This window comes from Taudactylus pleione, unplaced genomic scaffold, assembly GCF_031769625.1.
Source record: "Taudactylus pleione unplaced genomic scaffold, aTauple2 ptg000089l, whole genome shotgun sequence".
NCBI lineage: Eukaryota > Metazoa > Chordata > Amphibia > Anura > Myobatrachidae > Taudactylus > Taudactylus pleione.
In genome coordinates this window covers 16,890,415-16,907,437 of record NW_028284491.1, presented here as the reverse complement: position 1 = coordinate 16,907,437, position 17,023 = coordinate 16,890,415, and the positions used below count along the sequence as shown (strand labels likewise).

The 17,023-nt window shown below is 44.9% G+C and overlaps 1 protein-coding gene across 2 annotated transcripts in view; it reads left to right on the top strand.

Moving 5' to 3' along the window:
- PPP1R1A (protein phosphatase 1 regulatory inhibitor subunit 1A) overlaps positions 1-17,023 on the top strand; it is a 246,035-nt gene that overhangs the window by 215,837 nt on the left and 13,175 nt on the right. For both annotated transcript variants that reach the window (XM_088469306.1, XM_088469305.1), the window contains one exon: positions 15,103-15,339. In XM_088469306.1, the coding sequence (XP_088325432.1) occupies positions 15,103-15,339 (237 nt within the window). The remainder of the gene's footprint in view (positions 1-15,102; positions 15,340-17,023) is intronic.

The following is a 17,023-nucleotide window of genomic DNA, read 5'->3' as shown; positions in this document are numbered from 1 at the left end:
CTGGTTTTTAAGATATTCATAAAGGTTCTAATGATAAGAACTTTTCTATCAATACTTGATGTAATTTTACATCTTTACATTTTCCTGTGTTTTTCTATTAAATGTACTGTCAGATTCTCCCTAGTTTCACTGGGCCTATTCATCACTAGGGACAAGCCCTCGATAATTAAGCATCCAAGTTGCCTCGTGGATATATATTTACCAGAGTAATTCGACATTGCCCTGGTCCAGGGACAGCTCCTCAAAAAAGCAGCGGTCCCCGCTATCCTCTAACACTGCTACTTCAGTAGCAGCGCTACTTATTGAACTGTGACGGACTTCTGTCAATGAGTGTCCTGAGGTCACGCATGCACACAGCAAAAGGTCGCACTGTGCGCAGGTGGTGGAGGGATCTGCTCAGATACCTCTTCGCAAACCCGGAACTACTTCCCATAGGAAGGGGCAGGGTGCTGGGAATGAGCACCATCTGAAGATGGAGTTGATTCTCAGAAAAACTGAGAAAACTAATAATGAATGGGCCCGTTACATAAAACATGCAGAAACTAGCATCTCCGCATGTGTAACGATGATGAATAGGCCTCGCTGTGTCGTATTTATTTTATCATTCTGTATACAACCATAATAATGCAAAATGTGCAGGCCTGCAGAAAAGATATTCCTAAGCAAATATGTTGAGTATTAATTGCAACCACATTGTTTAATTAACGTGGTATGAACCACGTTTATTAGACAGTAAGACACAGTACTGACAGTAAGGACCTGTCGGACAAGGCAGTCAAAGGGGCCGGTTAGGGTTGGGCTACGGGAGGGGTGGGTTAGTGGTAGGGTTAGAATACTCGCCAACATCCGTCGGGATTCCTGAGGCGGCACTGTGATCATCGGGATTCTGACCACTGGGATATCGTACTCCACCCCTTTTGGATGAACCTGTAAGCAATGACTCTGTCAGTTTATGTTGTGTTGACCTTATTTTTACCAATTTGTCCTAGTGTTTTGATGAGCGGGCAATGCTCTTTCATTAATTATACTGGCATGGGAAAGCATGGTAGCAGAGCCGTAACTAGACTTTTTGGTGCCCTGTGCCAGAAAGAGCATTGGCGCCCCCCCTCATTTTTCAAAGTGACATAATGCACCCAAAAAAGGGCCATGGCTTCATGGGGAAGGCCCAGGGAAGAGATAGGAAAGGCCAGGAGATGCTGGGGATGAAATAAGAGGAAGCTACAAGCAAGAATGATAATAAACAGAAATTTGACAGGCCCAAACAGCGCCCCCTGACTTGTGGTGCCCTGTGCGATGGCACCGGCCGCAGTACCCTAGCTACGGCCCTGCATGGTAGCAGCTACTTCATACTTGTCTCTTTTTGGGAAATGATGGAGGTGAGGTCCAGGAAACTCAGACTAGTCAGAGTCTCATTACTGCCCATGAAGGTAGCGCCATAGCTATGATAAGTATGGTGCCGTCTATCATAGTGTTGGTTACATGGTGGGCAGTATGGGACTGTGTGCTCTGCAAACCCTTCACCCATTATAGATTTGACACTGACGGGTACTTTTCCAATGCAGTTGGCTGCACATTCATATATGAATAGGTTATTTCCGATTTGCAATGGTGTGCCTACATTTCTTTCTCTCATGACTGAAAAGCTTAATTTCATGAAAAAGTTATTTTAAAGTAATAAGAGATTTTTCCCACTACCACAAACCTATGGGCCCTGTTAGTCTGCATAGACATCCCCAAACACAGTGTATTAGGCTGTGTGCATCAAGTGTGCTGCATATATGTAGTCTAAGGCCTTTCAACATCTCCTCCACTCTCCTCATCCAGCCCCTGTCCAGTGAGGGAATACAGAATGGTGGATTACTCTCTCGGGAGGCAGGGAGTATTCCCTGAAATATGGGAGTCTTACATACATTCCAGGACAATAGGCAAGCATTGTCTAAGGACAGCATCATATTTGATGTGCAGCACATCAAACCTGACAACGCTGCATATTCCTGCAGGAGTGCGCGTATCGTTCATACCCACTGCACGATATGCACAATTTGTCATTCCGATTTAGACATCAATTAAGTGTGTACCCTACATTACACTGACAACCTTAATTTATTCTACATATGTGCAACTAGAGCACAAACTAAAATGGCATATGCATGTTGTAAGTGTTGTTGATATGTTATTTATCAAGCACTTTACTTCTTAGTTATACAAAAGTGTGCAAAAGATTAGGACTATAACAAATGTTTTCCCGTACAGAATTATTGTACGGTATTTGCATTTTCTCCCAGTTAATTATAAAAAGCTGCCACATTGCACCTATAGCTTTACACAACCACCCACTCAGAAAGAAAACATTGGTGTGTCTGATTTATGACAGATTAGAACGCACACTACCACCCACAGAAAGCCATGGAGTCTACGCATTAACAGCAGCACAATTCTCACATCAAGGAAGCAGTGTCACACGGCACCTTCGGGTAGCAACTAGCTTAATGAGCCATTGCTAGTCTAATGTATATCATAGTAATTATTTAGACAAAGCTGCTTTAAGTCAGCCCTTTCACCTATTACGCAATGCTTCACTGATCACATTATATCGTTAAAATGCAATTAATTTACATAATCCCATTTATTATATGGTTTATTTATATAGGGTAGCACATGTGACATTCATTAAACTGCTATTTAATTCTGAATTTTATGCTATCCATCTTACCCACATGCTCACAAAGTCAGTTATGAGTTGCAAAATGACGTTTATGGAGTTCTGTACCTTCGGTTTGCAACCCGTTACATTTACGCTGTACATATGTCTGATAGATACAGGTAAAAATAACCTTATTAGTAACAAATAAAACATATAACACTAATAAAAAAGTTTGGCATTAGGTTTGTAAAGATCTCTGGCAATTTTGCCTGCATCCACTAGTTCGGTTGTCAAGCCAAATAATTGCTTTGCAATGAAGCCTTTAGGTTGCCCAATAATCCTATACACACATTGATTTGAGACTTGGTTATTCAAACTTATTGCAATGTGATTCAGCAATTCAACTTATTGGTGGGTTACACATTCCACATTAAGGATGTCCAAAGTACTTGTTTAGGCCTATAGTGGGAATGTTAACTTCCCTGTAACCCATGTTATTACTCTTGAGTTTGGCAGGAAGTGACTCTAGGGAACGATTGTTTCATAAGGGTACGATTGCTGATCATAATGCTGGTTACATGCTGGCTGACATATTGCATACAGCGGGGGGCGTGGCCGGGTTATGATGCAGTATTGGGGTGGAGCCGCGGGCGGGGCCATATGATCGCGTCATCGTGGCTCCGCCCCCTCGTCACAATGCCGAAAATATTGGCATTGTGAAGCAGGGGGCAGGGCCACGATGGCGAATCGCGTCACTGGCCCCCTCCGCTGCGTGGGTTTTTTAAGTAAAGTGGGGGTCAGGCGGCAGCTGGGAGGCTTGCCTGCCTTTCTGGGGGGTCGGTAGCGGCACCCGATATTCGGGAGGCTCCCGACCAAATCGGAAGGGTAGGCAAGCCTGACATATCGACTGTTCAATTGAACGGCCGATATGGCGTGTGTGCATTGGCCAGTGTGAACAACGTCGTTCACAGACATAACGCATCTGATGTGCGGCACAGACGATGCCCAATATATCTGCAGATCAGTCGACTAGTTCTGTAGTTTGGCATGAGATGGGTTGAACCGTGATGTAGTGAACTGCGGCTGGGGACTGAGTGGCAGACAGGGCTGCATAAGGAGAGAGCAAGCAGAGCTTCATTGACAGCGCAGGATTCCTGCACAATGTTGTCGAGGTCCATGGCAACTGAGTGGCAGCCTGTGTATGAAATGTCTTGGTGCTGCATGTACACAAGACTCCTTTCTGACTGCTACACTTTCTGCTCAGTTTGGTTGAAATCCTTGACTGCAGTGTCCACTCCAGCTTTAACCTACAGTACCTGCTGGGGCCTAGAGAATAGTTTAAAAAATAGGATGTCCTTGAGGTTTTCTTTTTTTTTTTAATGCCAATTGTAAAAATCAGAATGTCCACCAATACCCATGAATCAAATTAAGATGGCATGAAGCACATTACACACCACATCTTCAGCGGAATATTCAGATTAGCACATTTATTATAGATGTCACCAATACACATACGCAGTTGAAAGACTCACACTCTGGAATAAATTTAGTTTAGTATTTGCAAAGATGGAAGCATGCACCAAGTTCAAGACTGGCATGTCTGCGCACTTGCACTGAGCTGCCAGCAGTTGAAAGCTTAAACCATCAGAAAATATATGTCTAAAGTAAACCAGACTGATGTGAAGACATAACATTGAAATAAATTAGAATAATTAAACAAACTCATTAATAACACATCACCCCGTCAATCAGAACATTTCGCCCTCAGTTGCTTGTGGATTCAGTGATGCCTCCTCATTAAATGTTTTGGTAGTAATTTTTTATTATTTTTGTAAGCTATATAAATCATTAAAAAAATCACAGAGGAAATATTTATTTTTATACTAGCAATATGCTGAAATATTTGCAAGTAATTATGTAATTTGAAATAAGATTGTAACTAATTAACGTTCACCATTAATTCCATCCAGATTAATACTGATAAACATTTATTTGACGGACAACTACATAATTATAATTAAGAAATGCTTTACTGTATCATACTGGTTTATTCTAGATGGGGATCATGATAGACTACTTGTTATTAAAGTCAGAAGCTGTTTCCTGATTGAGGATTTGTTTATCTGAATTAATTAAATGAACAGAACCACAATACTGCATATATATATGGGCACCTTCTGTAGTGTGAGAATACTGGCTTGTACTCAGTGCTTTCTCAGCATAAAAGTTCTTAATTCAAATGGTTATGGATTTTAAAATATACCTGTACAAAAGGAATATTTTTTTGGAATATGAAGTGTGCTACTGCGCTGCCCTCCATGATGCTCCATAACTGAAGCATCTTCCTTTACCAAGATGGCTGCTGATCCTTCGTCTGCACATGTGTGTCGCCATTCCGGTGTTTGAGCACCACAGTTATACACGTTTGTGTATTACTAAGGTCCGTGGGGATCCTGCGATATCCTGCTGCCAGTGCCTACATACATGACTGGTTGTTACACCATAACGCAGGGGTGGGGAACCTTTTTCTGCCGAGGGCCATTTTGATATATAGAACATTATTTGCGGGCCTGGTGCAGGCCGCGCCCCCTCCATGTGACATCACACGGGGGCGGGGTCACAATCGCCGGTGATTACAGCAATGCCCGGAGCATCCTGAGGATGCTCCGGGGAGCTCTAAGAGCAGTGGTCCTAAGGACGCTCCAGGTGGCACTGCTGCATGGATTCTGGCTGCAGTGTGCCATTCTAGGCACCCTGCTAGCCAGATGAGGCTAGCAGAAAAAAGCTTCGAGGGCCAGACCAAATGATTCCGAGGGCCTTATACAGACAGGAGGTTCCCCATCCCTGCTGTAACGCCATCTCCGCTATCTACCTGTGTATCTGTGAATACGACCGTACAATATCTATATCGTATATTCTGGAGGAGCCTGTGGGCTGTACCTTATATTGCTGGTCTCTAGTGGCTCCCTCTGTGGAACCTAACAGCCTGAAGTAAGTTAAGCAAATGCTGTTCACTAGTAAAGAAGAGTTTGGTTTGGAACTCTCCCTGTCATTAAACAATAAACGCCTCTCTTACCATTCAAATAAGGTACTGCCTCCAATCCGCATAAAGCCACATCTCATTCCACCCATGTATTGTTTATTTCCACAAGGCCTCACACTGTTACTGAATGTCACTTCCTTTTTGGCCATTGGGAATTGATACAGTCGGATCGGCACGCATATTGTGCCATGTATGGGGGCCTTTACACACCTAGATCCAGTGAAGATAATATTTTATTGTGTTAGAAATGTTCTCAGAGCTTATCAGACCTCTAGTGGTAGAATTTCAGTGCTGTATGCAGGATAATGTACAGTAGTGCACTAATAATGACTTCCCTAGGTGTGCGCACAAAGGGCCTATATTACATAAGCCTATGTCAGATTACTCTCCTTCTAACGGCATAGGCTCCACTTTTATTTTGCATGTGCAATAACATAAATCTAAGCACAAAATCCTATTCAGACGACCTTATTTTATTTAGACATAAGATTTTCTGCCAAAGTGCAATATGAAGGTGCAAGAGGCATCCCAAAAATGAAGACCTGATATTTTCTACTGTATCTCAGAGCTGGTACAAAAATAAAACAATTTTGAAGAGTTGAAATGTCTACGTTCCCTCCACACAGGAAGGATGAAGCATCTATATGGAGCTCCCAGTGCACTTTTAGGTGGAGGCCTAATCTCTAATCTTGTGAGACACCCCCGCAATGAACCTTCTCCATTTCTTTGGCTCAATAATAGCAATAAACAATAATAATTGAAAAATTTAATCTTGCAGTGTTCTGCAAAACTGTGAGCACCATGGTGACTGCCTTTTACTTAGCAATAGAGATGAACTTCCGATATCCGAGTCAATCCGAGCAGCGGCTCGGGTCTTCCTGCCAGACTCGGATTCCACTTTGAGGCAAAACATCATTCTCGCGGCGTGGGATTCTTGTGGCTTTTGGATTCTATATAAGGTGCGGCGGCTGGGACTCTATTTCACTCTCAGGCACACTGCTGTATACTGTGCTGTACTCTGCTGTATTGGCTGTGCTGTGTCAAGACTCCAGACTCACAAGTGGCTGTACTCTGTATAGTCAATGTGTATAGGGGCACACTGCTGTATTGGCTGTGCTGTGTCCAGACTCATAACAGTTTCTGTACTATGTATAGCCAGTGTGTATAGAGGCACGCTGTTGTATGCTGCACTGTACTCTGTTGTAAATTGGCTGTGCTGTGTCCATCTAAAGTGGCAGTTCACAAGCAGCACTACACTGTGTATTGTCACTGTCAGTTGCGAAAACAGTAAAAAAAAAGTTAAAAATGTTTAAATAAAGTGAAAAAAATGTATTATTTTAAGTTTACACAATCTGTGTGCTCTGTACTCATGTGCATTATTATTTACGCACATAGTAAAATAAAACCCCTTTGAATTGGCGCAGTGAGAGTCGAGCTACGAAATAAAAAAATAAAGATATTCTTCTATTGTTTGTACTGTTTGATGTGCTTTACCCTAGTGTGCTTTGTTCACGTGCATATATAAGCCCTGTGACTCCATGCAGTGTCAGCCATGTGCCATGTTTGAAGTTGAATTGCCACAAGTTTGTGCCGCCCACTGCTTTCGCTTAGCTTAGTCAGCCAGCTAGCTCGGTGCAACCTTTTGGCCTAAACTGGATGAAAACAATATTGTGAGCTGTGAAGTGGTCAAAATAGTCTGGAAATTAGTGGAAATTAATGTTACTGAGGTTAATAATACTCTAGGTACAAAAAAGGATGTGATTTCAGCTTTTATTGTCAAATTTGGAAAAAAAATACAAAACTAAAACCAGTCACGACGGTTTGGCAAAACCAAAACCAGATGATGAATTAGAACCAAAACCAGCATAAATGGTGTGACGCACATCTCTGCAAAAATCCTTCCTTTTGACAGTGCAATGTTCTGCTCCATTGCAAATTCCGCCATCTTGCTCTGCAAACACATGCACTTGACATTGTGGATGTCTAGATTGGGGAACCTCTGCTGCCTACTCCTCATAGGGGGCTGACCCCTCCTTGAAAAGGGCATAATACAAAGAAATAAAAGTAAATGGCATTGAGTATTTATTGGTAAAAAATAGGGTGTATTTATTAATATAATAAACATCCACAAAGAATCTCATATATTAGAATATCAATAAAAATTGCAGCACTAATGTGTAATAATGTCATACAGACAACTTAAGTCGGACAAAATAATTTGCAAACATACATATAGTATATAGTGACTTGCTGAATGACTATGGCTGTCTATCCTATTTAGCATACACCGTTTTTAACTTTATTTATTTAGGGGTTTATTCATTATGTTGATTCTCAAGGTTCGAACGGCCCCCTCAATTAACACACTAACTAACCGCAAGCGCTGGAGCAATTCATCATTGCTCCGGCGCAGAGACAGCTGATACAAAAATCAGCTGACTCCGCAAGCGGCTTAGTGAGACTAGTGCGCATGCATTACCTACGGGTTACGCATACGCACAAGGGCCCCCGACATCCGGCGGAAGGAGGCGGACCAGAGCGGAGGGAACCAACAGGATATCTCTTCCCAACCCATGACTCCATCCCATAGGGAAGGAGCAGGTTGCGAGCCGAGAGTGGGAGCAAACTCCATCTGAAGATGGCGAATGCTCCCGCAGTCAAGCTCTGAAAATATTGTATTTTCGGAGCTTGATGAATTCTGTCCCCATACTAGTGTAGTATATGAGGACATTGGGCCATTCCGGTAAGCAGGAGATATCTGTGATATCTCCTGCTTTACTTTCTTGATGAATGGGCCGAACACTAAATTTCTACAATTGCAGGTAAAAAAAAAATAATTTTCACCTGATTTTGTAGAAATTAAGTGATGATGAATAAACCCCATAGACACAGTCTTATGTGTATAACAAAGTGAGGATAGCAATTGTCTCTCCAGCTTGGTCTCATATACAGCAAAGGCGTACTTATTACTTATTACTTACGATTTCAGGTTAAAAATACTGTGATTTCTTTACATTCTTTCTGTCCAAAACAACCTTTCCTAAAACTCACCATGTACTACACATCCAACAAAATCTTACCTAAAACTCACCATGTACTACACATTTCTTTTCATCAAAATACTCCATTGTATTTTCTCTAAGGATATAACATCCTTAACTTTCTGCATCTCACCTGTCTATGCTCATTGCAGCCCTACCGATTTACTTCCCTCCTCTAAAAACTCATGAGCTTTATTCTTTTCATCATACATTGACTATTACAACCTCACCGTGTCACCATCAAAAACTTTTACACACCGCCTACAACTATATTTACTTCTCTTTCCTTCTGCTTTTCTTAGCTGGTGACATCACCAAATCCAGGCCCCACACACATGCAGCTGATAAAAATCCTACAAACGTCATACACATCATGTGTCTCCCATCATCCTCCAAATCACTAAATGTGCCTTATGGAATACACACTCTGTCACAACTCATCGTTATTTTCAACAATTGTCCACCCAGCTGAACAGGCAGGGCCGGCTCTAGGGGTGTTCGACCAGTGCGGTCGCACAAGGGCGCCACCCCTAGAGGGCGGCACCCTTCCCCAGCATTCCGATTTCAGCGGGACAGTACTGTCCCGCTGCTCCATCTGCGGGCCGAAGGGCCCGCGGGTGGTCTAATTGGGAGGTTGGGGACCCCCACCGCCGGACCCCCGGAGTGTGAATGGATGCTGCGCGCGGCATCCATTCACTGACGGAAGAGGGCTGGGGGAAGCCCAGCCAGTGACGGATTGCTGGGCTTTACCCCCAGCCTGACGTTATTTGGAGGCGTGCCATGCGGGCACGCCTCCAAATAACGTCACATAGGGGTGTGGCCTATGGTAATTAGGCCACGCCCCCAAATTCGGACGAATGGCGAGGGCGCCATATGATGGGCCGGCACAGGGTACTCTGACCCCTGGAGCCGGCCCTGTGAACAGGGGGGGGGGGCCCGCCGACTCCTACCGCCACTGCCCAGCCTGCTGCAGAGCGCACTACCCTGCCACCGACCCGATCCCCATTAATTAGAAGGAGGAGGAAGCCAGAGCCCACTCGGGCAGCTCCTCCACCAACATACAGGACACTCCGTCCTGACCCCTTACATGGGGTTGTCACGCATGACGTCACGCCGCGCCGGAGGGAGAGGTTGGAGGAGCTGCGTCTGCCGGGGAAGAAGGAGAGAATCAGCCAGGTGAACTCGGAACTAAGGTAAGTATGAAAAAGCGGGCAGGGCAGATGACCGGCTTTAATAACGGGGGGATTGTGAAGTAAACTGCACAGAATGGGGGGGAGGGGAGGGGTATAGGTCAGTAATCACGCTGTGTTGCTTCCCTTTATAAAAATCATTACACCACTTCTGTTATAAATGGGGGCCTATTTATCAATGGGAAAAACTGACCAATGGTTTTTGTCGTGTTTTGTTGTCGACAGCCAATGCAATGGTGCAGGTGCACTAGCTTTCCCATATAAAGCATGTGGAAGCTAGCTACTGCATTTTTAAGATTAACAGATGTGGTACAGAGAAAAAAACAAAACACTTTATTCAAATAAGGTAATTTTTAATACTTAAAAAAGAATTAGGCTACAAAGTATTAAATCCTAATATACAACCTCTTCTATTGGACATTTTGCTATAAACTTCAAAAACGTTAAGATTTGCCATTGAAGCTTAAATTATTGAATAATGATAATAGATCTAGGGCAGGCATGTCAAACCTAAGGTGGGACAGGGGCAAACGCAGGAATTCTAGGAGGGGGGGGCAAACACAGGAACTCTAGAGAGGGGCTTCCCAGTGGCAAATGCAGGAAAGTGAAGGATAGGAACACAATGCAGGCACATGGTGGCAGAGGGCAGAGTGTGAGGGATACATATGGGGAGAGGGCGCGGAGTTAAGGCCCCCATACACGGCACGATATACATGCCGATCCGATGGATCGGCACGATATAGGTGCTATATTGTGCCGTGTATGGGCACGATATCATGCGGCGCGCTCCCGCGGGGTTGTACATCGCATCCTCAGGTCTTCCTGCAAAACCATCTGACCTGGGATGCGAGGGATGCGATGTACGATCCTATTCAGATGAAGGAGGGGGAAGCCAGCATATCGTGCGGTCTGCAGGGACTGCACGAACGCCGGCAGTGACAGCACCATCCGTCTGCTGATGGATTGGCAGTCGCACTACATGGTGCATCGCACCGTATATGGCCACCTTTAGTGATGCATATGGGGAGAGGGCAGAGAGTGAGGGATGCATATGGGGGAAGAGGGTAGAGAGTGGGGGATGCATATAGGGTAGAGAGTGGGGGATGCATATAGGGTAGAGAGTGGGGGATGCATATAGGGTAGAGAGTGGGGGATGCATATAGGGTAGAGAGTGGGGGAAGCATATGGGGGAAGAGGGTAGAGAGTGAGGGATGCATATGGGGAAGAGGGTAGATAGGGATGCATATGGGGGAAGAGGGTAGATAGTGAGGGATGCATTTAGGGGGGAAGAGGATAGAGAGTGATGGATGCATAGACAAACGCAGGGGGGGTTTCCGTCTACCTGGAAACCCCCCTCCCCAGCACATACCATGACCATAGTAGAAATAGTAATATAATAGAATTTTACAAGTGCTACATGTTCTTCTCAGTATCATTAGCACCTTTTAACATGTATCAGCCATTAATAAATAACCTGTGCACCAACTAGGAGATCTGGAAAACGTGCACTGTTAGGGATGCACTGCTATAGAGCCCAATATGTACATATATGTCCAGGGCAGTGCTAGGTTCTTCTGCTGCTCCTCCAGGCTCCCAGACTTGTTCCAATGCTCTGGAATGGTGCCCACATCTAAAATAAAAACATTCAGCTCAGGCAGGATTGCCCTACTGCCACATATAATGGCTCACTGTGATCCTGTAAATGCTGGAATTATGATACACAATACGCATTGTATGACGCATATTAAAGCTGGATAAGTACTAATTCTACCCTCTTCATGGAATAGCCACACTCACTCTAAAATCAAGCATTTGGAAACCCCCCTCTAGAAATCCTGCGTTTGCCACTGGGATGCATATGGGGGAAGAGGGTAGAGAGTGAGGGATGCATAAGGAGTAGAAGGGGACTGCAGCAAGCAACATGGGGGAAAATTGCCCTAGCTCTTTGGTTGAGAGGACACCACGCACATGACCCCTGGCTTTGCATGCAAGACAGACCTGGGGACACGGCATAAAGACGATCCACTCCGGGGGGCTGTTGGCTGGGTAGGAGACAGGCGGCGTCTACAAGCCAGTGGATGCCGACGCCGGGCAGCAGAGAGAACTGCTGGGAGCGGGGAAAGTCCGGCAATGTGAGCAGCTTATTGAATGGCTGTCTTCTGGGCAACAGCTCGGGAAGGAGGCAGTCAGTGTGGGGTTTGTGTGTCTGTGTGATAGTGGGTGGCCCACGGCTTGTGCAGAGACGAAGATAAGGCTGTCTCCGTCTCTGAAAAAAAAAGTGTAGGCCCATCAGGGGGGGGAGTTTCTGGGTGCGCTACTGGGGGGGGGGGTGGCCCTGCCTATTTTGTCAGGCCCGGCCCCACAATTCCTGATGGCAGCCCTGTGTCCAACTCTCGACAACAACTACTGTCACCACTTCTCCCAAAACTGCTGTTTTACACCTTAACCAAACTCTTTAAATAGACCTTGATGAAGTGGCTCCAGCTGCCCATCAAACTTCATGTAAACTGAAATGACAACCATGGCTTTCCACAGTAACAAAACCCCTTCAAAAACTCTCAAGTAGAATGTCAGTAGCGTAAATCTCTTACTCCAAATGACTTCCTCACATACTGTATAGTAGGAATCCAACCATCTCTCATCCTTACAGCCTGTCTCATGCTCATTGTCTATCCCATCTGTGTCACCCCTGTCTGTCTGCCCCTCCCCTTTAGAATGTAAGCTCTCTAGAGCAGGGCCCTCTTCCCTCATGTGCTTTTCCTTCCTTTACGTATATTATCTACTCTATACTCTATACGGCACCTAACCCTTGACTAAATAAAGGATAATAATTATTATGATAGTTTCACTGGCTGGGATGCAGCCTTCTATACGGCACTTTTACAGATTGGACAGAATTCTCGGATGTGATCGCCGTTCTGCGTAGTTTAAGTGCTTAATGATAAACTCTTTGTGGATTTCTGCGTATCCTCCCTGCCTCCAGCCGGTTTATTTTCCATTGCTGGAGTTCAGGCTTCTTTCTGCAGTGGGAACGTGTCACATAAAAGAGATCCCTTGTTTAAGGGGAATTCACTTTGCTAGTCGTTGTAGTATTGTGCAGAGCCATAACTAGACTTTTTGGTGCCCTGTGCTAGAGAGAGCATTGGCGCACCACCCCTCATTTTTTAAATAGGGACATAAGATAGTGCACCTGAAAAAGGGCCATGTCCTCATGGGGAAGGGCCAGGGAAGAGATAGGGGAGGCCAGGAGATGCTGGGGATAAAAGGAGAGGAAGCTACAAGTGAGAATGATACTAAACAGCAGAATTGACAGGCCCAAACAGCGCCCCCTGCCCTGCGGTGCCCAGTGCCATGGCACAGGTCGCACTACCCTATTTACGGCCATGGTATTGTGTAGTCCTTCTAACGTATTTCACCTGGTGGGGCAGGGTACGGATGACACTGGCAGTCAGTATGCTGCCCCAGGCTGACAACCGCAGGATGATAACGATGCAGTTAGTGAAGCAGGAGAGAGAGCGGGAAATTATTCTCTCCGCCCCAGTCAGATGCGCCTTGTATTCAGTCAGTGGAGCAGGGAGGAGAGTGGTAAATCAGTCTCTCTGCCTCTTGCTCTGCTAATTGGCTGGTCTGTGGACCAGGTTGTTATGAAAAGCAACAGTGTCATTGTGCGCCATTGAGGCCCATTCTGCACTACACACTTGGCAATAACTTGTGACACCCTAATTTGTTGCGACACACTTTGAGAACCACTGGCCTATGTTATAGACCAATATTTTCAGAACTTTGGCATCAGGGAACTCTAAAGCTGGAAACACATCTAAAGATTATCTGTCCAACCAGCCAACTAGTTGATTGGTTGGAATAAAAATCTGGTAAGGTATGGGACTAACTGATGATCAGCATTTTGCTCCTAAATGCCAGAAAACAGACAAGTTTGTTAAATGTTTGATCTAAACAATTTGTTCAAACAACAGTTTTTGTCCATTTTCCGGTGTTTGGGAGCAAATTGCTGATTGTCATTTGCTTTCATACCTTTTCAGATTTTCATTCCAACCAATCAACTAGTCGGCTGGTTGGACAGATAATCTTTAGACGTGTGGCCAGCTTAAGAGTGCATGTTTTACAGATGTCCGTAATATAACAATCAGCTCTTTTAAAATGTGTCAGCCATTAATGAATACACCTGTGCACAAACTGGGAAATCTAGAAAACATGCCGTTCTAGCAGTCTCTGAGGACCAACCAATCAACTCCTAATTGTCACTTTACAGGCTGTGCTTGAAAAATGACAGTTAGGAGCTGATGTGTTGGTACTTTATCACCATCCACTTTATCTCTTTTCAAGGCTTAGTACATAGACGCCTCAGTTTGGCAATCACTGCTATAGACTAAAAGTTTAATTAAATAATACCGTATTACATACACTATCCAGTGTCTAAGGAAACCAATGTGTGCTGCTCCCCAAGACTCCAGGGCGGAAATGTACAGTATCTAGACTTCGAGCGAGATATAAAATGGAGAGCTGAGCTCAGGCGGCTCACCATGATTGCTGTCCCTGCATATGTCTGATGTATTACATACATTGCACTTTGTATTAGGCAGACTAACGCTTTTACGTGCCAGTTATGAACCCCTCATGGACTGCCCTCACTTGCTCTGAAATCAAGCATTTGTAGAAATCTACCTTTAGAAATCCCATCTTCGCCCCTGCACTTCGGTGGAAATCGAGGTGCACCTGAGCAAATTCAGCATTGTACCGTATATACTATAAGGCCCACTGTAGCCACAGGTAACTTTTTAAACTAAAAAATTATAGTTGTGCACGAATTTCATAACTTGCTAATTATTTTATATTGCAAAGCCACCTGGATGGCTAAGTCTGGTACTGATTGATTCTTGCTCCTTATCTGTTTTTATCCTTTAAAGATGTATGAATGTCATTACTTTATGAGTTTTGTGTACACTGTCATGTCTCTTTATACATGCAACATTTGGCATTATATCAGAAGGCCAAGTATTGTTTAATATTTGGTTCAATTGCACATTTAATACTGTATACTTCATAACACAGATAAACATACTGACACCTAGTGGTCAATTGAAAACTGCATCAGGACATATTTCATACATTGTTTTCTAATTAATTTTGATCTGAATCTGACTTTTATGCCTTTTTTTTCTGCAGAACTCCAGCTATTAGCAGAGCATCATTTATGCAAACAGGGCTCAGAAGATGAAGGTACCCCACAGAGTCAGAACAGTGTGGATACCAGACCCGGCTTGGGATGCTGTTGCCATGGTAACACACCTCCAATTCAAGCCTCTCAGCAGATGAGCTCATGTAGCTGTTATACGCAGGATGGTCAACAGGAGAATAACTCACTGGGGAGGAAACAGGACAGTCAGTTAGACTCTTCAGAAGGTACAGTCAGCAGCTTGATCTCATCAGTACACGTGCACCGTTGTTAGTTTATTAGAAATATTCACCATGTAAATTTTTTATTGAGCTACAGTGGAAGCTCTATATACCATATGAAATAAAGCTTTCCCAAAGCCACAGTTAATTAAAATGAAGTCTTAAATCTCCATGTAGGTTGAATGATGATCCTACGCCTATAACATACCTCCCAACTGTCCCAAATTTAGCGGGACGGTCCCGTTTTTCTGGGACTGTCCCACTGTCCTACCCACGGGCCACAGTGTCCCACGGTGGAGGGGCAGTTGGATAAAGCATACACCGCTGCTCTGCATAGCAGAGCTGTGTGTCAGCAGAGCGAGAATAGGTGCTATGCGCACAGCATCTATTCACAGTACGGGGGGAAGCACGGGGGCAGCCCAGCATCTCGGAGATGCTGGGCACGCCCCTTAGTGACGTAAATGGGATGTGCCGATAGGCCACGCCCATTTGCGTGTAGAACACGCCCCTTTTTCGGGAACGCGAGCCTCCGGCGCGCACATGTCCCTGCTGCTTGTAGTCAAATGTTGGGAGGTATGCTATAATGCCATATTTACAGTGACAAAGGCTCACATGCACTTAATTAGATTTATATTGTGTGCTGTGGCTCTTTATTTTATGTATTTCCAATGTTTGTCTGATTCTGCACAATCCAATTTCATGGTGATGATTTAGCAGTACTACAATATTCACCTACAGTCAGTGTCAAAAGTGTAACCTCACGTTGGGCAGGATGTACTAAGCATCGCATTCGCAATGCGGTACATCCCACCTCTCTTTGGGTACATACCGCAGTTGATTACGGCAGTATGTACCTAGAATATCGCAAAAGACAGCGATAAGAGCTTCTATTGGGTAACACCACCTGAAGATGACATTACCCATCGGATGAAATAACTGGTGCTTAGTACACATGGGCAGGGCCGGATTAAGGTCTGTGGGGGCCCCTGGGCAGCAAACATGTGGGGGCCCCTATTAAATGTGATGAACTGGGGGTATGCGCAATGGGGACCTTATGCCAGTAGTGTCAGTGCCCACAGTGGTAGTGCCCTGTATACAGAGCCCACAGTAATGGTGCCCTTTGTGCAGTGCACCCAGTAGTAGTGCCCACAGGAGTGGTGCCCCTTATACAGTGCCCCCTATGAAATACTCCCATTAGTAGTGCCCCCAGTAGACATGCGCCCTGTATAAATGCTCCCAGTAGTAATACCCCTGTAGTTGTGCCCCAATAGTAATGTCCCCCAGTAGTCATGCCCCCTGTGTGTGCCCAATAGTAATGCCCTAGTAGTAATGCCCCCTGTATAAATGCCCTCAGTAGTAATACCCCTGTAGTTGTGCCCCCAGTAGTAATGCCCCCAGTAGTCATGCCCCCCGAGTAATACCCCCAGTAGAAAAGCCACTTGCACAAAAAAAGAAGCTAATATATTAAGGTAATATACTTACCTTAATGCCGTCCACGTCCAGTCCGCTCAGCTGCTCCTCTGCACTACGGGAGAGACGTCATGACGTCTCTCCCATAGTGCACTGCGTGAGCCGGAGCTCACTCGCGAGCTCCAGTCTCTGACTGCCGCTGTGGGGAGGGAGCCGGGTGCCCGCTGACTACAATCTCAGCGAACGACTGGCAAAAGGAGCCTCCCTGCGGCGCTGGGGT